General features: G+C 43.1%; 4 protein-coding genes and 1 long non-coding RNA gene across 10 annotated transcripts; 3 read left to right on the top strand and 2 right to left on the bottom strand.

The window, feature by feature from the left end:
• The first annotated feature begins 10,320 nt into the window (after positions 1-10,320).
• On the top strand, positions 10,321-11,279 carry LOC129596748 (uncharacterized). The gene is made up of 3 exons (XM_055494099.1): positions 10,321-10,592; positions 10,650-10,766; positions 10,834-11,279. The coding sequence occupies exons 1-3, from the start codon at positions 10,355-10,357 to the stop codon at positions 10,878-10,880; spliced, it is 402 nt and encodes a 133-aa protein (XP_055350074.1). The 5' UTR covers positions 10,321-10,354; the 3' UTR covers positions 10,881-11,279.
• Positions 11,280-11,532: 253 nt separating this feature from the next.
• Positions 11,533-12,777, top strand: LOC129596725 (BTB/POZ domain-containing protein 6-A-like). Its single transcript, XM_055494072.1, has 4 exons — positions 11,533-11,664; positions 11,747-11,903; positions 11,989-12,164; positions 12,624-12,777. Exons 1-4 carry the CDS (start codon positions 11,657-11,659, stop codon positions 12,775-12,777), a joined length of 495 nt encoding a protein of 164 aa, XP_055350047.1. The 5' UTR covers positions 11,533-11,656.
• A 221-nt stretch (positions 12,778-12,998) lies between these two features.
• LOC129596765 (uncharacterized) lies at positions 12,999-14,740 on the top strand. Its single transcript, XR_008691472.1, has 3 exons — positions 12,999-13,042; positions 13,354-13,435; positions 14,331-14,740. It is a non-coding gene; the product is annotated as an uncharacterized LOC129596765 (long non-coding RNA).
• A 1,099-nt stretch (positions 14,741-15,839) lies between these two features.
• LOC129596691 (uncharacterized) lies at positions 15,840-20,961 on the bottom strand. 6 transcript variants are annotated; one of them, XM_055494035.1, is made up of 7 exons: positions 20,913-20,961; positions 19,223-19,465; positions 19,000-19,146; positions 18,138-18,232; positions 17,886-18,059; positions 16,917-16,946; positions 15,840-16,854 (listed from the first exon to the last, which is right to left on the bottom strand). In XM_055494035.1, exon 7 carries the CDS (start codon positions 16,752-16,754, stop codon positions 15,978-15,980), a length of 777 nt encoding a protein of 258 aa, XP_055350010.1. In that variant the 5' UTR covers positions 16,755-16,854; positions 16,917-16,946; positions 17,886-18,059; positions 18,138-18,232; positions 19,000-19,146; positions 19,223-19,465; positions 20,913-20,961; the 3' UTR covers positions 15,840-15,977. The 6 variants fall into 6 exon arrangements, with proteins under 6 accessions (XP_055350010.1, XP_055350005.1, XP_055350008.1 ...); XM_055494030.1 differs by having other exon boundaries at positions 15,840-16,846; XM_055494033.1 differs by having other exon boundaries at positions 15,840-16,843.
• Position 20,962: 1 nt separating this feature from the next.
• LOC129596690 (uncharacterized) lies at positions 20,963-24,168 on the bottom strand. Its single transcript, XM_055494029.1, has 3 exons — positions 23,566-24,168; positions 22,565-22,708; positions 20,963-21,068 (listed from the first exon to the last, which is right to left on the bottom strand). The coding sequence occupies exons 1-3, from the start codon at positions 23,868-23,870 to the stop codon at positions 20,975-20,977; spliced, it is 543 nt and encodes a 180-aa protein (XP_055350004.1). The 5' UTR covers positions 23,871-24,168; the 3' UTR covers positions 20,963-20,974.
• Between the last annotated feature and the right edge of the window lie 369 nt (positions 24,169-24,537).

Genomic DNA, 24,537 nt, shown 5'->3' with positions numbered 1-24,537 from the left:
TGAACTGACAAAAATATTCAACAAATTGTGGAGGATGAAAATTATTTTGATGGTAAACAAAATATTTTGTTGATACTGGATGACGTGGCAAGTGGTTTGGTGAAAAATGAGCATTTATCTAAACTCTTCACTCAAAAAGTACACCATAAACGGCTGTGTATTTCTATTATTCAATAACCTATATAAACAAGGGTCTGCTATATGCGAGACGTGCATCTTAATGCACAATATCTTATACTGTTCAAAAATAATCGTGATGTGAACCAAATCAAGATTCTAGAAAGGCAGACTGGTTTAAAACATCTCAGCGGAGCTTACGAGAAGTCGGCCGAACCATTTCAACCTCTCATTTTGGATATGAAACCGGACACACCTGCCTATTTAAGGATTCGTTCAGCAATATTACCGGGAGAGTTGATAAAATTTACATTAATCCACATACGACAAACTTGCCCAAGAATGTGTGATCAGATTTTAAAAGACTTTGCACCGTTTCTCCTTACCCTGCGATCGCTGAAACCCAGCGTCGTTTTCTTTGGAAAATATTTCAAACGACAACTTCGCTGTTTTGAAGAAATTTGTTTTGAATTTGGTAAAGAATTCAGTGCCTCTTACCACCGATCAGCTAAAGGTGTGTGTCAGCGTTGGCGTCGACCATTAAAGCTGATTGCCCTCAAAAAATATCCTTTACGAAGCAAGAGGAAATTTTATTACAGCGCGGAGGATTCTTACCTGCGGTTCTACCTGTATTGGCAGCTGTTTGGGAACTGCCTTACTGAAATGAAACCGGAAGTGCATTATATTGTTCCCGCGAGCGAAATGAAAAGACTTGCAAGTGACACGGTTGGTCGTATTGTAACGGATGTCCAATTACAACAGCAGCCTACTGAAGTTGTGGATATTGTAAAACTGGACGATTTGATGAGAGATATAATTTCACGGAATACGCTAAGCGAATGGGAGAAAGCGGAACTGTTATCAAGAAACTTGGCTCGCTTTTGGCGCTGAAAGAGTCGGCGTTCGGCCCTGACCAAATGGTTATTCCGCCTCCAGCATCTGTGCCCCCATTCCAGTACAACTATTAAAGCCGTGGGTACCCCTAATATGCCTGATCGTATGTTAGATGCTTTCCCTCCTATTCCACCTGCACCCCCGGCAAAACGCAAGCGTGCAAAGCGAGAAGTATTTGATGAAAACACTTTACAAATCGAAGGTCCCATCGGTTCAAGAACCAAATCCCAGTTCAACTGGATGACTATTAATAACAAATGAGTGGTGGTGGATGCGTTCCCTTTTCTTTGTCTTTGGGTGAAGGTATGACATGGAACTGCACATCTAGCTGTTGCGATGGATCAAGCAGTAGCGACGACGAATACGATGGCCAATCTACTGCTACGACAAGCGTATCTGAACCCTCAGCACCCGGGCAGCTTAACAGGGATTCAAAGTTTCGCAGCCACTTTCCACAAGCACCAAACTATCAACAAACGCGGGAACAGCTGGAGCATCTGGATCCATATACAGTCCACAAATCTCGACGCAAAAGGTTCAAAAGAAACCCCGTAGTTGTCTCAAACCTAGCGGAGCAATATCAAACCGATCTGGCAGACATGTCAAAATATGCGAAGCAGAACAAAGGATACCGTTGGATATTGTTTGTGATCGACGTCTTCAGCAGAAAGTGAGCTGTCAACTACTAAAGAATAAAAGCGGTCTAGAAGTAAAACTTGGGTTGGAAAAGGTGTTTGCAGAACTCAGGCTCCCATTAAATTGCAAACGGACAAAGGTCTTGAATTTTACAATAAGGATGTTAAGAGTTTTTGACAGCCCAAAAGGTTTTTTGTTCTCTTCTGAAAATAAAGCAATCAAAGCATCCTTAGCTGAAAATGGCATACGCAATCTCAAGAAACGAATATGGAAATTATTTCGACACCGACAGTCTAAAGTGTACTGGGACGTTCTGGGAGATTTGGTAAACAGTTACAACAACGCAATTCATTCTTCGCATAAAGTCACGCCTAATGAGGTTAGCCAGTCCAATTCTCTGCAAATATTCAATCGACTATATGCAGAATTATTATTGGGAAAGCAGAAAAAGCCAAAGTACAGCGTAGGTGACACAGTACGAGTAGCCATCGACAAAACACTTTTTGAAAAAGGATATGAGTCAACATTTAAGGAGGAAATTTACAAGATACACCAAGTATTACCACAACAGCCCGAGCCCCTCTACGTATTACTGGATGAAGACGGGGACTTAATTCGCGGGAAATATTACGAAGCCGAACTCAGTCGTGTCAGAAATGGCTCATAATAGCTTTTATGTCACGCTTCCATCTGATGCCTGTATGCAACAGTTCCCAAAGAATAATGCAGCTGAATGGACCACAAAGTTAAAGAGCGTGATATCGCTACCGGGACAATGGGAAATGGCATTGGTGGAAATACAGTATCCTAATTCAATGTACAATTTACCCAGTCCCAAACGTTGCACGTTGACCAAATTACTTCTATGGATAGCAACGGTGTTTTCGCTATGGAGAGGGACACAATTACGGTACCTGCAGGGATCTATGAGAAAAGTGACATCATTAATTTTATCAACAGTAAAGTACCACGGTTAAAGCCATTTCGCGATTCTACAGCGAAAGAACAGGCGGCTTTCCAACTAGAATTATTTGCAACCGAGCCCAAGCTCAAAGTGAAATTTCCCAGCGTACGTGTTTTCTGGATTTTCCTCCCTCATCTTTGCATCTATCCCGTATGCTTGGATTTAAGAACGACGATTTTCTGCTGCACAGTCTGAACAATATGAAAATTTTTTAATGGAAAAAACGAATTTTGCTTCCGCAGCTACAACACTGTCCGACCAGCTGAAAGCCCTGGCAGAGTTGCAACTGTTGGAGACGTCTATAACAATGACAGCAGATAAGCCCGTAAATATGCACATTGGGAACCAGTCAATTTTTGTCTACTGCAACAAGTGCGACTACAATATTGTGGGCGATGAAACTATGCAGCTTTTGCGCGCTTTCCCCATTAAAGCAAGTGTTCCTCGCTTCGAAATTGTTTCCGAAAGGTTTGAGGATCCACATTATTTACCTGTTTTATACGATCGACTGGACACTATTGATATCAACATTGCAACTGATCTCGGAGAAGCGGCAATTTTCAGACTGGAAAGTCAATGGTAAAGCTGCATTTCCGCCCCATTCAGTATTACTATCGCTAAAAATGCCCGTAATCCTCTTTGAGCCGTCACCATCGTTCTATCTGGATTTATTTGCGGGGGCCGCCACGGGCGCTAGTAGCCAGCACGGCTATGGAGCCGTCATGACACGCTATCGCGGGAGTTTAATGCAAAATGGCAGCGGATTTATGCTACCTAATTTCCTGCGCGCAATGTTTAGTAAATTAGCGCATTTTGCTGCCCCGGTTATTAAAGCAGCGGCACCACATGCCAGAGCAGCAATGGAAGCAGCAAAGCCCCACTTACGCGACGCAGCGACAACAGTTTTAAGTGAAACATCCAAGAAGGTAGGAGAAAATTTCGGAAGCGTTAACTGCGCAACCTCAACAGCAAGGAGGCATCAAACGGCTCAAGCAGCAGCACAAGAGGACAAAAGATAAAGAAACCTTCCTTCCGACTTAAACGGCTTAAACGGATTCCCCAAGAGAATTTGAGGACGCATTTTAAAATGGCTTTTATTTTGGAAGGAAGCGTGCCAGCTATGCAGGTCGAGTCGGATTTATTCTCCGTTCCGGCCACTCTAGCGGATTTTGTGCGGACAGAAGAAGAACGCATTCTACCAACATCAGGGCAAACAGAAGAAATTAGTTCTGGAGAAATTTCCTTTTACATTCCCCCTTCAACGTCGGCGCTGCTAGTGCTACCGGAAATTACGCTAGAAATGGATATTGCAATCAAAAAGCAAATTGCAGGACTTGGTGCGGCTACGCATATTGAAAACACGGATCTGGTAGCACCAGTGAACTTGATTGCGCATTCTATATTCAGCTCGGTAGAGGTAACAATGGCCAACCGCCTGATAACTAATTCCACCCCATTATATGCCTACCGAGCGTACTTGGAAAATTTGTTGGGGTACACCGGCTGCCCTAAAAAGCCAGGCAACAAGTGCTGGATTTTATATAGACACTCCCGGGTACCTAGAAGATCATGCCAATAACGCTGGAGAAGTAACGCGAAAAGCTATGTTTGTGACCAACGAGTACGTCCCGTTCAGCGCCAAATTATGTACGGACATTTTTCAGCAGGGAAAAATTTGATCACCGGTGTACCGCTACATGTGCGCCTCATTTTGAATAAGCCGGAATTCTACCTGCGTTCATATGCCAATCTTCCAGTGGATACCTTTAAAGCATACATTCGCAATCCGCGGTTGTACGTCAAACGCTTTGTGCCTAATCCGGCATATTTGTCTGCGCTTACTGCCCAATTATCGACAAAGACTGTGAAATACCCTATTGAGCGAGTGTGTATGCGTGTTAATGATATTGGTATGATTCAGAGCACAGTGCTGGCTAATTTACATATTGGAGCAGTACCCAAATGTGTTTTTGTGGGATTTGTAAAAAGCTCGAGTTTTCACGGGCTGCGCCGAGGTAATCCGTTTAACTTTGAACATTTCAATCTCAACTATATAAGTGTCGAAGTCGACGGACAGTCGTATCCCGCACAAGCCTACCGACCAAATTTCGCCACGGGTGATTATTTGCAATCATATGACGGTCTGTTGAGACGCTCGGCCGCTTGCACGCACCGGACGGGGCGCTGCCTTTCGACCGTAAAGCATTTGCGGAAGGATTTGCTATTTGGGGATTCGATCTGACACCTTCACGGACAGGCCGGGGACCGATGAGCACCGTGCGCCAAGGAAATCTATCAATCCGCCTGCAGTTCGCCGCCCAATTAACTGAACCAATTATGGCCATTACGATGATGGTGTGGGATAATATTATTGAAGTCAATTCACATCGCCAGCTAATTGCGGATTTTACAGCGTAAAACCTAACGTAAGTGTTGTAAGACTTAAAAATGCCGTGTTGTTGCCTGCGCGGTAAGCTTCAGGGTCGCCAGCGGGGTGGGCGCGCCGTCGGCCCTTTGACGCTGAAGAGAATCGTGACGGATGTGGTAAACAATGGGCGACCGGAGCGCTTCGCGCTCGGTCGCCCGTTGTTTACAGGACAAAGTGTAAAAAAAAAAAAATTCAGATTTTATTTTGAATGCAGATCGGCACTAAAATGGACACTGCTGAAATCGACCACGTGCTACGTTCAAGTACCGTGACGAAAGACGCTTTATTGGTGTATTTGCTGCGGACATGTTACCACCGTCCTGCCAATGAAGCTGCCATGGGCATGCGTTGTCAATACTGACGAAGCTGCAAAGCCAGGCTCGCATTGGTTGGCGTTCTACCAGGACGTCCCGGGAAAATTGGAATATTTTGACTCTTATGGTCACGAACCGAGATTTTACGGCATCCATATTGAAAGTTTTTGCAAGAACGCCGAGTTAGTTATTTCGCAAGCGCATCGTTTACAAATGGAATGGAGTACCGTGTGCGGACAGTACTGCTGCTTTTTTATTCTAAAACGATGCTCCGGCGAGTCATTTACCTCTTATTCATTTGTTCACCAATAGCAAATCGTCGAATGATCGAATGGTTTGTGCTTATATTAATCATTATTTTGATTTGAACACTGTAATTCGTGATCGCTCTATGATAATTCAGTCTGTTTTCCGTCAAATAATGCAATAAAATCTGGCCATCCAAACCCTTACGTATGAGTGTAGGTGTAGTTACTTTGTACCGCAACAAATTGCAGTGCAACAAAATATTACACTACAGCAACATTGCGCTGCCATGTGGATGTTTTGTTTCGAAATATAACAGGACATCGCATTTTGTACTCGTGGTCTTGCCAAAACATGTGCTTCATAGCAGTTTTTCCTTACTGCATCTATTTCTATTTGGCGAAGCAGAATGGTTTTCGAATTGTTGTGGACATCAAATGGTATAATCGTAATGAGAAGTCAATTATAACGGAACTGGCAATTAGTTCTGTTGATTTCCATTGTCTATATTACACCCGATTTTGCTTCCTCCGGATAATTACATTGTTAGCAAGTACGGCATCAGTTCCACGAATGTCGATGAAATATTTGTTAAAGCTTTCTCGGACCTGGAGATTCAGATAAATCGAGCGTTCAGAAACTATCTGCAAAACGTTAAAGACCCCTAAGCGTTGTTTTCTATGCGAAAGGTTCAGAAAAGTGCGGTATTATCCAGGATTTATTAAAATCTGATTGCATCAACTTGGACTCGTTAGGCTGCCCGCGCTTTTCCGATTTATGCAATGACAGATGCTACAGTCCCAACAAAGCACAGGCTTACTCAAACTGGATGCTGACTCAGTATCTAAAAGTTCAAAAAATGCTTGCTTTGCCGCATGCCGATCCCCGACACTGGCGTTCGTCATCATCGACGATGGCGCAGTCGAATTTCAAGACCAGATCTAAATTACTATTCGGGTACGTGCTCAAATTTTGATGTTCTTTTTTTAAAACATTTCTGACAAGGTTTACGAAATTGCAGATGAACAGGGTAACAGGTGCTGCATCCGTTGTGGAGCTGTATTCATTTCCGGTGAGGACCGCACTGAACAAAAAAGGATCGCGGATATTAACATGCCTGACATTTTTAGCGCATGAATCATTGAGCGATCTGTTTGGAAATTCAGATGATAACAAAAATGCTGTAGCGGAATTTATTCATATATAATCTGAGTATCTTGGGTGCATCTTTGAGACTAGTAAAATCACGTTGCCAGAGCTCGTCTTTACGATGACGCAAGTACCTGATCGTGTACAGGGCAACTCTAACGCCTGTACTAGTAACCCACAGTTTGCTGATACCGCACTTTTCAATCATGATTATGCTCTTCTTGATCATAATTATACTGTACCACGAGCTGATCTGCCAGCTTTGAATATAGCTGACGAAGTCGATCCAGACTTGAATGACATTAAAGATTATTATGTGCTCGAAAATATCGGAGCAAAATATTCCCAGAAATTTTCAGTTTCGTTCGAAACTTACAAATGTACAGTGACGGGGCTGGATAATCTATCGTTCAAGTATGCTGTTAAAACGATAACACTCGTTTTGAAAGATATTCTGGAGAGTGTGATTGCTGCGATTCCAGCGCATAACCTGGTGCGAATCCGCATGTATCAAAATGCTCTGCAGTATCCAATTTGGATGCCACCTATTCGGCGGGACCAAATAACAATTGAACGGTGGATGACGACAATAAGGCGGATTCTAAACTCTAATCAGGCTTTTCTGCTAGACGAATCATTTGAACTGTCAGTCCAGCACACTGATTTGCCATCCGGATCATGCAGAAAAAATGTATCAAAATTGTTGCAGCGGATTTTAGACAACAAAAGATGTATTACCCAGATTCGAAATACGGACTGTTTGTGTATGGCCAGGGCTATAGTTGTGGCACAAGCGCATGCAGATGGCGACAAAGAGCTGTACACAAAGCTTTACCGAACCAAAAAGTTGCAAGACCAGAAGACAAAAGAATTATTGTTGACTGCCAACCTGCCGAACAGAGAATTCAACGTGCAAGATATTCCCCGCTTTGAAGAAGTTTTACCGAATTATCAGTTTATTGTGGTATCTGTGGATCATGGAAATTTATCGTCTACTGCGGCGCCTACTGCGAAAAGCGAATTATGCTGCTGCATCACGATCAACATTTTGATGTTTTAACATCTTTACCGGCCTATTTTGAGCACCACTATTACTGTTACCGTTGCATGAAAGGCTACGATCAAAGACAGTATCACCGCTGCGAGTTCATGCCACCAGTGTTTGTCTGCAACTTGCAAAATGAATAAGCAAGAAACCATACACTGTCTGGACTGTAACCGCGATTTCTATGGGCAAGATTGTTTTGACAGACACCAAGCTGGGAGCAGCACCATCTGCGCAAATTTTTTCATTTGCCGTGAGTGTAAAACCTTTGTCTCTATGGTAAATCGCCGTATGAAGACCAATTACGATACAATTCATGGTGAGGACAATGACCAGGACCACGATATTGCTGAGGAAATCGAACTAGATGTTGACGATCAGCAACATCGATGTGGTGAGGTTTTTTGTGCGACTTGCTCGTTATTCTATATGCCGGAGGAAAACCATGTGTGTTATATGAAACCCGTGGAATTTACGGATAAAGAAAAGGCCAAGCACCATAACGACAAGCTGGCATACTTTGACCTGGAAACATATCAAGACGAGAGTGGAGAATTTAAAGTCAACCTAGCGGTGATCGCGACAAAAAATGAAAAATTTATTCTTCCAGAAAACGGTAATATTAACGGCGACATTTCACAAGAACTTGGCGATTTCATTTTCAGTGAGCGTTTCCGTGGCTACACATTTATGGCGCACAATTTGAAGGTAGCGAAAGTCAACACGTTAAGTAACTTCTTTATTAAATAAATTGATAATTTATTTTTCAGGATTTGATGGATACTTCATTTTGAATTATCTCGTGAAAAACGGCGTTATTCCACGTCCGCTTATTTTCAACGGGAGCAAGGTTATGCAGATGGACGTGCCCAAACTCAAAATAAAATTTCGTGACTCTATGAACTATGTACCATCATCGTTAAAAAATTTTGCGAAAGCATTTGGTTTGCAAGAAACCAAAAGAGATTTTCCACACAAACTTAATAAGCCTGAAAACTGGAATAAAATAACTGCTTGGCCCGATCGTCATGACTATGGCTATCAGTCTATGAAAAGAAAGAACGAAAGCGCTTCATGAAATGGTACCGCAAAGAGCGACGCCGTCACAGGAACAAATTCGACTTTAATGCACACTTTATCAAGTAAGCTAAACCCTTATGCTATTTACAGAATCGAACTTATCCGATTCGTTTTAGGTATTGCTCACAAGATGTCCTCATTTTGCAACAAGCGTGCGAAAAATTTCGAGCGCTTTTCCAACAGGTAACCGATGGATTATGCCCATTTGCGTCTGGACTAACCACACCCGGCATGTGCAATTACTTTTGGAGAGCGCGAATGCTGAAGGAAAACCAAATTGCGTTGATCGGCCCTCCTGGTCAGGGCAAAAAGTCATCTGTCAAAGGAGAGCGTTGGCTACGCTGGATTGAAATGGAAAATGATGTAAAATTGCAAAAAAGAGCATCGAATCGGTCACTGGACTGTGGATGGTTTTGATCGGGATACAAAAACCGCTTACGAGTTTTAGGTTAGTCAGCTCGATATAAATGTTATCGATCACATTCAAAACGCAATTCACCTTCAATGTTTTGTGCAGGATGTATGTGGCACGGCTGCAGCGAATGCACAACAAAAAAGCACGCTGCATCCCTTTCTGAAACGGCCAATGGAGGAAGTCAACAAAGCAACTGCCTTACGCCTTGAAGCTATCAAAACTATGGGCTATTCCGTAGTTTCGATCTGGGAACACGACTATGATAGCCGGCTCACTACTGACCTGGAATTTCAGAAAATAATTCAGTCGACCGGTATTGAAGAACCTATGCACCCCGAGACGCATTTACTGGTGGCAGGACAAACGCTATCAAGTTGTACCACAAGTGCGATCCTGGAGAAAAAATCTATTCGCTCGACGTTATCAGCGAATACCCTTATATTAACAAAATCTACCTTATCCGGTGGGACCGCCTGTTATCATTACTAAAGATTTTCCGCCTGTGGAGAGTATTTTGGAATAATTAAATGTCGCGTCATTCCTCCACCGTCGTTGTTTTTACCGGTGCTACCTTACAAAACTGATAAACTGACTTTTCCTTTATGCGCTAAATGCGTGACGGAACGCGTAAACGAACCATGTTCTCACGATGATGAGGACAGGGCTCTGGAAGGAACTTGGTGCACTCCAGAAATTCATCGAGCATTAGAAGTTGGCTATCGTATCGATAAAATATACTCGGCTTGGCACTATCCAGAACAAATGCAGTATTTATTCAGAGAATACATTGACCTGTTTTTGAAGCTGAAAACGGAAGCTTCTGGATATCCACCACAGTGTCAAACGGAAGATGAAAAAGACAGATATATTCAAGAATTCCTTGCTAAAGAAAATATTCTACTGGATAAAAAGAATATTGCGAAAAACGACGCATTGAGAGCTCTTTGCAAGCTTATGCTAAATAGTTTTGGTACACATGTGAACTTATTTAATTTGTGCATGTTCATTATTTTTACGCTCATTGCAGGGAAAATTTGGTCAACAGGAAGACCGATCCAACACGGATATGGTGGAAAAGAAAGAGGTATTCCATGATTACTTGTTTTCTAACAAGTACGAAGTCGCCGGGTTCGATTTGGTCACCGATGAAGTTATGGCAGTTCAATACCGCTCCAAGAAGGACTACATTGCGACGAGCAAAAAGACCAATGTTGTTATCGCAGCTTTTACGACTGCGTACGCACGGCTACACTTATTAAAATTCATGGAAATGGTTGGAGACCGTTTGTTATACCACGATACAGGTGAACGCGCGAAACAGTATTATCGGCAAATTGCTCATCCACTTCTTTATTTTGCAGACAGCATTTTCTACATCCATAGAGACGATTTGCCCGATCCACCAACGGGAACGTGCTTGGGTGATTTGTCCTCGTCTTTACAGCCTGACGAGTACATTGACGAATTTGTAGCGCTTGGTAAAAGAATAATTATCTAGATAATAATATGCGAGCAACTTAAAATGTTAATTCTTTGTTGTCCCAGGACCAAAAGCTATGCTTACCGGACAAATACTGGATGTGAAACGATAAAAGTCAAGGGATTTACGTTGACACGGCAAGCGAAAAACAGCTAAACCTGGAAAGCCTGAAAGAGATGCTACTGGAAAGCCTGGCACCACCGGACCAGCCAAGCGGAATTACCGTGAATTATCCGTTCAACATAACACGCAATAAGCGCAAGCTGGAAGTTTCGTCGGCGGAAATTAACAAACGATTTAAACTTACTTACTCAAAACGTAGAATTGTTGACTCTGATTTTAACACTCGCCCATGGGGTGATGTTTCGATTGAGTAAATCATCAACTTCCAGTGCGGTGCAATTGTTAATAAAGGTCCTGACACTGTGGCTTGCTCCGAAAAATGCTTCCAGCAGTATTATAAGAATTAACATAACAATAATGCAAGTCCCCACCACGGCTTCGCAAAAGTTTTTTTACACACAATGCGCGCCATTGTAACAAAAGTCACTTGTTTTTTTTTCTAGATTTTATGCGTTCCGTGGTGCCTTTAATACTTACTTCCTCCCGAAAGACTGTAATTAGTTAACTATTGTATTAAATTTTAACTACATATATATATATATATATAGTATTATAGTATGCACTATGGACATACACTACAATTGTGATGACTCATATTCTGGAGTTGGGAGCTGTAGTCATAAAGTCCAACCGGGAATTGCAGTTGGAAAGTGCAGCTCCCAACTCCAGTTTATGACGTAACCGACGCCATTTTATGTTTATACAATATACTGTTTCTTCTGACCGATTGAGGTTCCTGATGTTCATCCCGAAGCATTTGCCAATATGCTAAGGTGAATTTATATTTATTTTTCTCATTTCCAGTTACCACAACCTCTGATCGATAATTTTCACGTCTAAGTTCGATTTTTCCAGCTATCTGTATACCTACCGCGTTGATCTCAACCGCGAGACGGTCTTCCCTACGCTGTACTGCGCCGACAGATACGATGTGCCAGGGCTCGTCGATGCCTGCTTTCAGTTTGCCATCTGCGCTCTTGAAGCGCGCACCTGCTTAATGCATTTGGGCTTGGTACGAGTCTTTGTCTTCATCGCTCCGTAGATAAACAGTATACGGCTCCTTGATGAACCCGGTGTCTTATGACATTTCATTTTAGGCAGTTGAATGGCAAGCTGCAGTCTTCGTGGAACCCTGCTTAAAAGTGATAGATGTTCATGCCGAAACTGTTTTACTCCGAATATTTCAAGACACTGGACAAGCGAACACTGGAGCTGATTCTGCCGCGCTGCACATTGCAGGCAAGGAGAACAGCATTTACGAGGCAGTCGCAGCGTATGTGTTGCAAGTTTGTCACAGATCAAGTTTTAGCAACGTGTTTGTCGAAAAGCTTGATCGTCCGCGGGCATTATGTGTTCATTAAGCGGAAGTAATTTACTAGTACTTCCTTGGTAAAACTGAATTACCGTATGCTATCAATCAGTGTCCCCCTAATTGAGTACCTCTTGTAATACAGCCCCCTCTTGACCATATTTTGAGAAAAGCCGCTTTTGAAAATTGGTTTACACCGAAATAAAGTCCTCTCCTGGAGTTCTTACAAAAATTCAAACCCAGGGACACTGATTGGTAAAATGCGGTAAGTTTTCCGGTAAAAGGTTCCCAATATGGCACGATTTTTTTTATATAACACCGAATCACCTAGTTGATAGTTCGGCATTTAAGCATTGGGATGGGACGGAAAAACATATCCGATTGAGTTTAAACTGAGAATAATAAGCAACAAATAATTTATAGATGGGCTGAAGCAGCCTGCATCCGCAATAACGCGGAGCCGACTGCTGCCAACCGGCGGCTTATGCTAGGCGAACTGTTGTTCCTTGTGCGATTCCCGTTGATGAGCGAGCAGGAACTGCAGGATGGACCCGTTGCGGTGAGGTTGAGCAATTAGCCACGTCATGTTGCGACGTCTTTGACGAAAATAGAGTGGGAATGTCGTTATTGTGCTATTACAGGGTGAGCTGTTACTGCCAACCGAATTGTTGGACCTTTCCCTAACCAAACACGCCACTGCACAGCCGGAAACCCCACTGTTTTCGGCCCAGCCAAGGCAAATTCCGTCGACATATGGTGGCAATTATTGCATACTGCCGGATATCGTAACGGTTGTTTTGCGACGTGGCGAGGACGGTCAACTAGGATTCTCGATAGTATCTGTAAGTGTTCCGTGTAAGGGCTGCAGTTCCGAATTGAATTGCAGACTGTATGAAGCAGTGCTGACTGAATTCTAACGGCCTCAGGCAAATTTGATACTGCACCCCTTTTGTATGACGGCGGACTATTGTCAATCCCCGCAAACCGAGTTGTAACCGCGCAACGAACTATTGACAGAAAACCGGGTTGGTTATAAAACTGACTGCCACGTTCGTTGCGTAACCGGGAAGGCTCCAGCGTCGTACGAGAAGGGTTCACCATCAAACTGCCACGAGGTACTGACTTGAAAAATCGAAAATAATGCTGTGTTTAGGTTGGTGGGAATGGAAAGTGGGCTGGAGATAAGCCCATCTTTGTGAAAACGATCGAAGTCGGAGGAAGAGCCTATGATGACGGTAAATAAGCGGTTGTAAACTTGTGCATTGCGGAGCAGCCCGGATATGCCAGCCGATATGAAGACGGCAGGGCTCACCCAAATTTCGTCGACTAACACTTCGTCAACCGACACATTGTCGAAGGTACTAGGGCGACTACAGATACTAAGCGAAACTTTAGAACAATAAAAAAAGAATAAAACAAGGTAAGAAAACTTTAGAACAATAAAAGAAAACATAAGAAAATATAAGAAACATGAAAAGACCGAAAAAAACCTAAGGCCTCGTCCCGAATTCAAAGTGAATCTCGTTATGGTACGGTTGCTCAACCGCACGAGGTGGCTGTATGCAGTGGCCACGCCTACAGATACGGTACGCGAACCCGTTCTATTCGAGAAAAAAGCGCCCATTGTTTCTTCATTTAAAGATGTTTTCAGGATGGGTGTTTTTTGAATTTCAAAAGGCCATATAGTCCCAGAGACCATGTATTTTAGACGTAAAATGTATATGAAAACGGGCTCCATAAGTATACTGAAACATGCCGCTCGAAAGACGGCGTGTTGTGCTCGACGATGTCTAAAGCAAGTCAAAAAATTGCTTGCCGTAGAACCGGGAAGCCACCTCGCGAGGTGGAGTTGCTGTATCGCAACAAGATTCGCTTCGAATTCGGGACAAGGCTTAAGACGGTTTTGCTAAACACTGACTCGACGTCGTGACGGTTCCATATTATCGTGTCTGTTCAACCAAATGACGGTCGACGAAATGGCGGGTCAGCAGACGGCAGCACTGCTCTATGGCTCTACTTTGTGCACATGCGCTAATAGCCTAATACCAACGGCGAATCCTGCATAAAAAATTCAGAAGCTTAAAAATGGCTAAGTTTAAATAGGCTTTAGTATGGTCGGTTGATTTGCAGGACGACTACAGCCTGGCGATCTCATTATGCCGGTGAACGGACAGAGTTTGAAGGAAGCCACGCACGATCGGGCAGCCAGCGTGTTGCGGAACGCCGGAAACGTAGTGGTCTTGGACGTTATTCATGTGAATTTGTATGTGTCTGCTCACCATTCCTGTACCACTCCGAGTGGATGCTCATGGATTGTGCTGCGGGAGAAACTTGGACTACTAGCAATAAATAATCAATGATTGGTTAAGTAATGTTAACAGTTAAATAAGCAGCAGTTGGCTAAGTAGTGTTAACCAATTGGTTATATGCCATGATTGTAGAACGACCGCCGATATAAGCAGCTAGCAGCTACTACTCTGACTCTTGTTTTGCTAGAAGTATTGGTTTCTTCTCTCTTATAACTGTGTGAAACAATCTAAACTGGCAGTTAAACAACTGTATCTAGCAACCGGTGTTTCTCGATTCTCGTAATTCCAAGTTTCCAACCTTGGCTACTCGTATACTGGAGACCTTACATTTTTCGCCAACAGACATAAATACAATTCGGCTCGTTCAAGGGCTGGAATAGGCATTGTTATTTGCAATGCTCAAGCAGCAGAACTTTTCGTTTTGCCGGGTAAGACCCCGAAGAGATTATAATATGTCTCTTTGGGGTCTTGACCAGGGCTCTTTCTTCCTCTTATACAAGTAATGAAGAACAAATATTTGTGTTTCCAACAGGGTGGAACTGAAATCCGTAATACTAATACTTCATCCGTAATTCTGCTACAATAATTTGGTTATTTCGGCGCTGTTTAGGTGCCGGACATGGACGCCGCGACTGTGGTCAGTGTGTTTGTGAGAGGGTACATCTTTTCGAACTCCTCACAGAAAAACCCGTAGCGGGATGATCTCGCATTAGGTTGTTACAAGATAACCGGAACAAAACAAGCGTCTAAAACTACATATTAAATAAAGGAAATTATCATGAGGGTAACGTAAAACTAATATAATTTTCATCGCATTTCTGCCGTCAATTTGCCAAAATGTTAGCTGTCGGTAAAGCGTAGCAATCTCTTAGCAGTTTTCATATCTAAAACGAACGATAAGATATCGGTAGAGGTATCCACTGTACTGCAATATTTCTATATTCGCACTCCGTAAATTTGTCAGAAAGTTATTCTCAGCTGCATAAGAGTCCGGTAAGTACATTTACTAATCGAGCCAAAGCAAAGGTCAAGCTCACATTACTTTCAGTCGGAACAGGCGATAGAAGGCTTACAAGCAGCATGCATACTTAAAAGTTTTGTTTATTTGTTTTATATCAGCCAAGTTGCAACTGTTTTTTTCTTGGAGAATTTGTTGACTTCAAACAGGTGTATGCAGTTTGATATAGCGGTGGGTGCATAACAAATACTTATTTCCTAAAATTATCTCACGCAGCTGGGCAACCCAGGACAGTATTAAATTAAATGGTTAATTTAGGCAAAGGCACCGCAGAGAATAATCAAAGTTTCGGAAAACACCCGGTATAAATGACATCAAGTTCTGTGATTCAACAGGTTACGTTCCAACAGGAAGTGTTTACAGAGAACACGCCGGGCGGTACGGACAACCCTGTCCAACCAGTGCGTATTTCCTCCAGAGTTGTGAAATTTCTCACTGCGCAGTCCACCACTAAAACGCTGCCAGCGGAGAGCAGAGTAAGATAGTTGCCAATGACAGCGATCTCTCCTTCTCGGCGCACACCCACAGATCCGGTTTCCGTCTGAACAAGTTCCGCAACCACGCGTACGAGCAGTTGCAGCGCCGTTCATACACCTGCTGCATTAACTTCCCTCGTTGCGGAAGCGTCCCGTACTTGTCCTTCGCGAACTCCTCCCTTTCTATTTCGTATTCCACGTGATCCAGATCTTCCTCCAGATTCAGTGTACGAAGGTGCGGCAGATTGGTGAAGGTGTAGGGTTCTATGGACGCAATGGTCAATTCCGAGAAAACGATCCGGCGGATCTGCGGGAGCCGGGAGAAGTCCCGTTCCCCGATACGCAGATCCAGCCCCACGGCGAATTTCAAGCTGATCAGATTGGATAACACCCCGGCGTCGTACAAACGCCTGGTGGCGGAGACACCGCAATAGTTGATCTCCAGGTCGATTAGGTTGCGCTTGATGGGCTGCAGGACATCCGGGTGCAGAGCGTCCATGCGGTGGCTGAGATCGGCTAACATGACCGTCAAGGCGCGGTCACTGTGGTTGCGGAGGAGCTGGGTGAATACGGGAATTGTTGTGGAACGGTTGCCGAAACACTGCACGTTCAGGTAGGTGCTGTCTCCCTTTTCCAGCACAAAGAAGCCGTGGATATAGGAGCAGTGGATCGAGCAGCCGGGGATATCGGGGCATTTCCACGGAGGAAGAGGATCACTGCGAAATGCCGGAATTGCTGAGGTGGAAAACATGGCTGGAGCCCTGTTGGTGGGGAAGACAGGGCATTCCGTCTCCAGTGTGGCATTTGCGTCCCGTGATTGGGTGGTTTTGTCTGTACTGACTGCTGAAAAGCTGTAGCATATGAAGATGTGCGTATCCATCTTAATAGCTGACAATTACAAACATGAACTTACCGTGCTTGATGAAGGCGCTACTCGTGAGAGCTATAAGGACAAAAGCGAGGAGTTGATGAAAGTTCATGACGATTTTTCTGCTTTAAAATACATACGCTACAACAACATAATTATACTATAACCCGCACCATCAACCATAGCTGCCTTGCAGATGCAGTGTATGCATTCGTACAATTTGTTGTCAGGAGCCACGCCGCTTTAAGAGTGCATCAAAAAGTATTACGCCGGTTATGCGTTAGCCTCTGGCAGCCGGCACGAAAAAACACATTTAAGTACATGTACGGTACACTTACTGTGGCAGTATCTTGATTATGCGTTCCCGTCGATACAATCACACGGCAGTTGTCGGAAGTGATTAGCGAAAAACAGTGTTTCATAGAACCCTGCCTGCTCCGAAATTATAGGAAAACATGTATTCGTACTGAGAAATGCTACATTCTTATATACTCATATTTTTGTGTACTGGTGACTCCGCAACCTGCAGCTAATATTATTATGAGAATGTATACCGGCTTAGTTTGTATTAAATTTTTGTAGTCAACACAAAACTATTGTGAGTCGTCTGACCTTTGCAGCTAATATTATTATGAGAATGTATACCGGCTTAGTTTGTATTAGAACGTAGTCAACACAAAACTATTGTGAGTCGTCTGAACTCGGCTGAAGAGTAAGCAAATTTCAGGGAACGTTGAGTGCGAATCCATCGAATGTATAAGACGCGTTCCTAGTGGTGAACATATTTCGCGATTGACGCATGATTTAGTATGCTTAATTATATTTGAAAAGGTTAAATGAAAGCGGATCCTACAGTATATTTAACGCCTCTACCGTAAACTGCACACTTTGTAGTCATCTTAATTCTCAAATAACATGAACGAGCACTGCAACTCGAAGATGCGTTTTAGTGTAGGTACTATAACCAGCGTCTGCAAAAAATTTATTAGGCATATAAATCAACTATTAAATTACCAATTATTGATACAGAAGTATGTTTTCCTTCCTGTTCCCGCTTTGCTGTTGGATCATTGTGGTCGTCGCAGCGAACGAAGGACATTCTGGATAAAATCATGGTAGGGACCGGGATGGAAGTCTACTGTGATCTCGTCCTTCTTATCCGCACTCCATTGAAACTTGTAAATTCCTCTGCAGTGAAATTGTACGCACAACATAACAATAATTAAATTATAGGTGCAACGCAGATACCGGTAGTTATGGGCTCACTGTGTATGGTCCTCTATTACGATCTCTTTTACACGTTTCAGAAACCGCTCCAGGAAGTCTATGCATCCCTCTGCACTCCACGTTGCCATGGTTTTCTGCAAAACGATTATAAAGAACATTTTAATGAGACTTGATTGACTATGAAAGTTTACGAACAAATGCTAAAAAAAACACAGCCGTACTTTGCGATTGTTTTACTTTACTACAAGCTTGGCCATGACTGCTTTGCTTGTTGTTTTTCCTAACAGCCCGATCCATTTAGTTGGATGTACTCAGCATTTCATGAATCAAACGGCATACAGGAGGCTTGGTTTGTAAAGTAAGCTGACATATTTGGGATTATGTTGTACGAGTTAGTGTTTGTTTGTACGTGTATTCCCTGTTGTACCAGAGATGACGTATGCTGTCCGTGTTCTTATCGGTAGCCTCCGATCAGAAGTTGCGCTTCGTCGTCGGTTACTCGGATAGACTTCGGCAGTTTGGGTGTGACTTGGTTTGAGTGAGCGTCAGTGTGATTAAAATGAGTAACATCAACTTAATCCTGTTGGTGTTTGTGCAGTGATTGACCTTCGTTTAGGAAAAGCAGTAGTGTGTACTGTATACCTAGGCGGAGTTACGTATTGCTATTAATTCCTGTTGTGTGGTAGTGAGATCATGTGTAGCGAGACTGTTTCCTACGGAAGTAGGCCACAGGCAAAACCAATCTCCAGAGTTTCTCCTCTGCTGACTGCGGTCAGGACCGTCAGGTTGGTCGTAGTGCACGCGGCGTGTATTATGTCTGTACGGTAATCCATGCACGTAAACGTAGTATAATGGATCTATACAAAATGTGTCCAATAATCGCAGTCTGAGCACATCTCACCGGGTTGGTTTTGGCCTTATCGGGAATCTCCGCAGTGTCAAACTCGTCTATTTTCACGCATGTCCCTTTGGATTCCAAAGACCAATGATAACCTTGCTCACTCCAGCAATACATGCCTGGGCCCAGTATCGGGACAACTTGTACTGGCTGCAAATACCGGCAGAAGGCGAGCCATCAGTAATACAGTAATACAATATTACCATTGCAAGGCCACGACAGTTACTTGTATTTCCATTTTCTGCTTGAGTTCCGTAGCTTTGTCGTCTTTATTTCAACGTATTTTCCGGGCGCAGGCGTACCAGAAGCATTCGGATCCTGACAGTCTATTTCTGCTCCAAATATCACGTTGATGCCGTTTATGCGGCGCGCCAGAAATGAGCAGAAGTGGCGCCTATTTTCCAGTGGACTGTCCAGGGTTGTCTCCATCTCCACTGGATGTGTCATGTACTGTTCAAACTTCCTCCCGCTAATTAAAAATCCAAAATTTACTAATGCACCTAGTAAGCAAGTAAAGTTTGCAGAGCTAACAACTGCACCCAAAGTCATAATGGGAAGACGTCGTAACTCGTAAGGAAGTGACATGAAACCGGGAACATGGAATGGAACCAAAATTAATAACACCTGTACACGCCAGGAAACTTTTATCTTCGTGCACTAAAAATCGCTGTTTTGCATTTTGCGCCGCACTAAATAGCCAAATTTTTTTATACGAATTACATTAAAGCCGTTCGTGTGTGCAACATGCAATTGGGTTGCTCCCAAAGAAAAAGAGTCCCTACTCCCTAGTCGTTTGAAATGCAATTGCAATTTTGCAAACGCTGGTCGGAACCTGGTTTCGTCTCAAAACAGTCTTCATATTTTTGCCCGTTTTCTAGCAGAATTTAAGGAAGACCGGTTTTACCAGAGCATTAAGGATTGCTTTTGGCTTACGCTAGGAAACACCGATCGTTACTCCGCACTGATGCATTTGCAATTAATGGTGGACGCTCGGCTTAAGCGCATATGAGCTGTAAGAAAAATCGGGGCCGGAAGTCCAGACATAACAGTTTAAACGTCACGCTTAAACGAGGTTTCGCCTCAGCCACCATTGAGACAGAATGCAAGCCTTTGGGAATATCACGAACCAAACGGCAAACGACCTGACTGAGTCACTCTAGTGCCGTGGAAGCGGTGCAAAATGTTAAAATGCATGGGATGTGACATGGGTGTGTACGGATGGCCCTTTCACATAATTATCGTAGCAACCTCCACCCAAGCTGAAAGCAGCGGCGCAGGCCGAACGGAAAAAAACCGCGAAGTATTGACGATCACCCAGGACTACCTGTTCCGTGCTGTGGGTGTGGAGACTATGCGATCATTCGGACCGGGAGCCTCCCGGCTGACCAGCAAAGTGGGCAAGATGACATAGCAGGAAGCAGGTGAGATACGTGCAATGGAGTACGTACCTGCGCCACAGGCTCAACATCGAAATTCAACGTGGAAACGCGGCATCCATCCTGAGAATAACACCAGCCTCGGCTAGTTTAGATCAAATTTTCTCTTTAATTCGGTGGTCAGTTTCCTTGTATGTTGATGCTTCTTTTTTTCAGATGTTTAATTGACGCCGGTATTTCTATCAGTACAGAGCCTTTGGTACGTTTGTTTGCGCTTAAGCCTTTTGGAATCTTACTGCAGCTATATACCTACCCAACGGACATCGCGCGTGCAAACGTCGCGCTTGCCCATGTATGCAAATTATTTGGCTAGAGATTAGAGAATTTCATATAAAATGGTCAATGCAAAAGAGTGAAAGAGTGTTTCCGAGTGAAGGAAAGCGAAAGTTCCGTGCATGCTTGTTACACCTATTTGGTGCTATGCCAGACAATACTCTTAAGGTCATAAAATTATAAAATTATACGAATGTATGTATGTACCGGTACGTCATTAACTCCTCTTTGAACTCCAAAGCAGCCAATTCCTCCTCGACAGCAGCCGCTCATGGTATTGTTCCGGATATGTGTAGCCGTCTAGTGCCATGTACAGCACTCTGTCGATCTTGCAAACCGCAATGATCCACCCAATGCCAGCGGCTGAAAATGTAAGTAAAATCATGCATAAGTAAATTACAGTAGCTAGACTGAAAGGCACTTTAAATGCGTTCTGTAAGATACAGAGCAGGAAGTTCTGTAATTTTTCGATCACCTACCGCTGATTGGACGGCCGAGTTAAAATGTTCTGTATCTAAAGGAACTCTCCTGCTCCGTTACGATAAAGAACTCGCTTTTCACCACAAGTCAAAATAATAATTTGTCAAAAGAATTCGTTGTGAATTTTTTCATGTGCCAACTGTACGTAGAAAATTGAGTTTTGAGTTTACCTTTGAATTTTGATTTAAATTGAGTTTAGTTTACCTTGGGTTTTGAGTTAATATGTTTTGAGATACGCTATTACTGTAGATTAGTGTAGAATGAGCACGCGTCCAGTTATCAGAGCAAAAGCAGTAATGGTTATCATCAATAATGCGACAGAAAGTGATGGCACCCAGGAGAAACCCGAGCGAAAACAAAGACCCCGCTTTGGTTGGAAGAAAGAATGCGCAGATTTGTTAAAAATCTTCAAATAGGAAATGGAAACTACGTGTCAAAAAAGAAGTGTCGAAAAGCAAAACAAAGTGTGACTATCTGAAATCACCGACACATGGTGAAAGATAAATTTAAAATTAATTCGAATTAACTATACGGGCACACATTTTGAGTTAGTCTCGATGCTCTGTAACGCTCTGTAAGATTCAGTGGTGCAGGATTGGTAAATTCACTTTTACAGAACTTCCGGCTCTGTATCTAACAGAACGCATTTAAAGTGCCTTTCGAGTCAAGCCCTAGTAACCTGTACGTTCCCGGTAATAATAAGCCGCACATGGCTGCAGTAATCTGCAATCATTGTGTAGTGCAGTGGCTCGAGTGGCGTGGCGTGGCTTAAGTGTTTCGTCACTGTTTTTTTAACGACGCAATTGCAAAAAAACGGTTCAAGATATTTGTAAAATTTCAAGTACTATGAATAGAGTACCTTATGCCGAATTCGGTAAAGAAGAAAACCGGAAGAAAAACGGTTCGTGGAATTGTAGTTCACGGTGGTCACTTTGAACGACCATCGCCCATTCACTTACTATAGGTGGTAACCGAACGACCGTACGGGTAGTACATACATATTAAAATTATCCAGCTGAGACCTGAGAAGCAAAATAAGATAGCACCTAGCAGCAGCTTCGACCTTCGACAAAGCTTGGAAGAAGGCACATAACACGGTCACGTAGCCTCGGCAGCTCCGCTTAACAGAAGGGCGCTCAGACTTCTGTCTTTGATAGTCTGTAGAATTTATTACGTAAGTAATTCTTGGTTCAAGCAAGATGTGTGTCAAAATTAAACGACCCTCAATGCTAGTGAAGATTTTATTTCGGGTTGTGTTTATAAACGCGGGTTGGATTAGTAATTAATACATGGACGGCATCACGTCCATCACTCGTTTCAGGTGATTAGAACTGCATCCCGTAACTGAATTAACACAGGATTACAGAACGGCGTCTCACCTATCATCACTCGATTTTTTCAGCACTCGGGTCTGCAGTACATAGAGCAGATCTTGGCTATTCATCTGACCTTTTGGGGCTTTCACATGTACCGCTGTGAGCATAACCTCCTTCAGGGTGGAGCTCCAACAAATTATTTCCGGCCTGCAATTGAAAACGATATACGAAAAGTTTACCTGTACTGTACCCGTAAACTAACCTAAACGCTCTGATTAAAGTCTTGAGAGAATTGACCCGGTAAGCGTTTACATTCAGGTTTGTTGGATACAACGTCTGCTGTTGCGCACTCATATCGCCTATATCCACCTATGGCTCGTTTCGTACCCTTCCAAAATTCAACCCATCATTTTCCGCTACGTTTTCCTAATATTTCCACGTATTTCACCGGCATTCGTTCGTGTTCTCCCTGTATTCCGTTTTATCCGCGCCGTAATCATTAGTTATAATTGTCTCTCTGCAATGGACCCTGTATACCCCGTATTCCACTGCTATTCTTGCGTGTTCTGCTTGTACAATATTCTTCCGTGTTCTTCCATGTTTTCTTCGTCAGATTACCGGCGGAATACAAGGACGAACAAATAACGGTTGAATACGCGAGAATAATGGGAACGCGTATCGAAAAATGATGCATCAAATTTTTGGAGTGGTACGAAATCGTCCATATATCACTCATACAGTCACACCAGCTTTTATGTTTTTTTTTCTTTATGTTTTTTATCGCCTACAGTACGTTGCAGTCATGCATCACTGCATGCCTCCACGTGGCGCGGATAATGCATTTCAGACCCGTATACAAATCTTTCGGTTCAGAACTCAAGAACATTTTGATTGGGAAAAAGTAAAAACTATGCAAAAGCACGCAAATGCAACAGTTGCAATCTGCACAGTGCACACACCTAAGGGTAGATGCATGCGATATGCCAAATATTTACCATGCCATTTTGCTTACTTAAATAAAAACCCGCCAGACTGTGTGCAGGTCAGTATAATATATTACTTACGCAGCGTTATGGAAATCATCAGGATGCTCACGCAGCCAGTTCAACAAAATATTCAAATGTCTGTTCTTCCGAGCATCCTGTGGCTCTTCAAGACCGGGTAAGAAGCCATGGTTCAAGTCTAAATTCAGTCCTCGAACTCGGACCTCACCGACGTTTCCACGACGTTGTAAGACTGGCGGATGGGTAAACAAAACTGGGTTGCTGGAAAAATTTCCGATTTCCGAGACGGTGTCAGAAATGTTTGTGCGATTGAGTCCAGGTGTCGATTGTGATTGTCCCCAGGATTTAATGCATATTTTATGCATCGCAGTTCGCAGATTGATCCTCTGAGACTCTCACGTTCTTCCGATGTACAGCGATGTATTCCGTACCAATCCTTCACAGGCGTTACTGATTTCCGTCGAAAATGTTACTTACATGAAACCACAACAAGATTAGGCACTCAAAAGGCTGCGGATTGAATGTTGCACTATAAGTTTTAGCAAGTACATGAGCAATAATATTTGTACCGACATAATTATCACTGCCGTCACGTACTCACCGGCTCTATAAATATCCCCCTTGGGTATATTACTACCACATGCTTCGCACAAAAGTAAACTAGCTGTGCTTTAATTAGATACTACACAGAGCTCATAATAGAGCAATCACTTTTAGCATATCACGGTGAAAAGAAACCTCAGTACTTCAGCGTGACTGCATGAGAAACATAATAATATAGCAACGTTATCATCAAAATTATCATTTAATTAACGAATTTTTTTCTTCTTCAAATTGGTGTATTGTGGCTTTGATTTGACCAATTAATCTCGACATTACAGTACAAAAACGACACCATTTATATAAACCGGCGCCGACATCGTTGTATTCAACAGCTTTCATGAACCGTTAGTGAGCTAGCGTAAATTAAATAGGATACGACTAATAGTTGCTGTATAACGGAACTGGGGGTTCGGGATCATCACCCGAAAC

The sequence above is a fragment of the Paramacrobiotus metropolitanus genome, unplaced genomic scaffold (assembly GCF_019649055.1).
Source record: "Paramacrobiotus metropolitanus isolate TYO unplaced genomic scaffold, Prichtersi_v1.0 Parri_scaffold0000094, whole genome shotgun sequence".
NCBI lineage: Eukaryota > Metazoa > Tardigrada > Eutardigrada > Parachela > Macrobiotidae > Paramacrobiotus > Paramacrobiotus metropolitanus.
The sequence above is the reverse complement of the archived record's forward strand: the minus strand, read 5'-3'. Positions and strand labels throughout refer to the sequence as shown.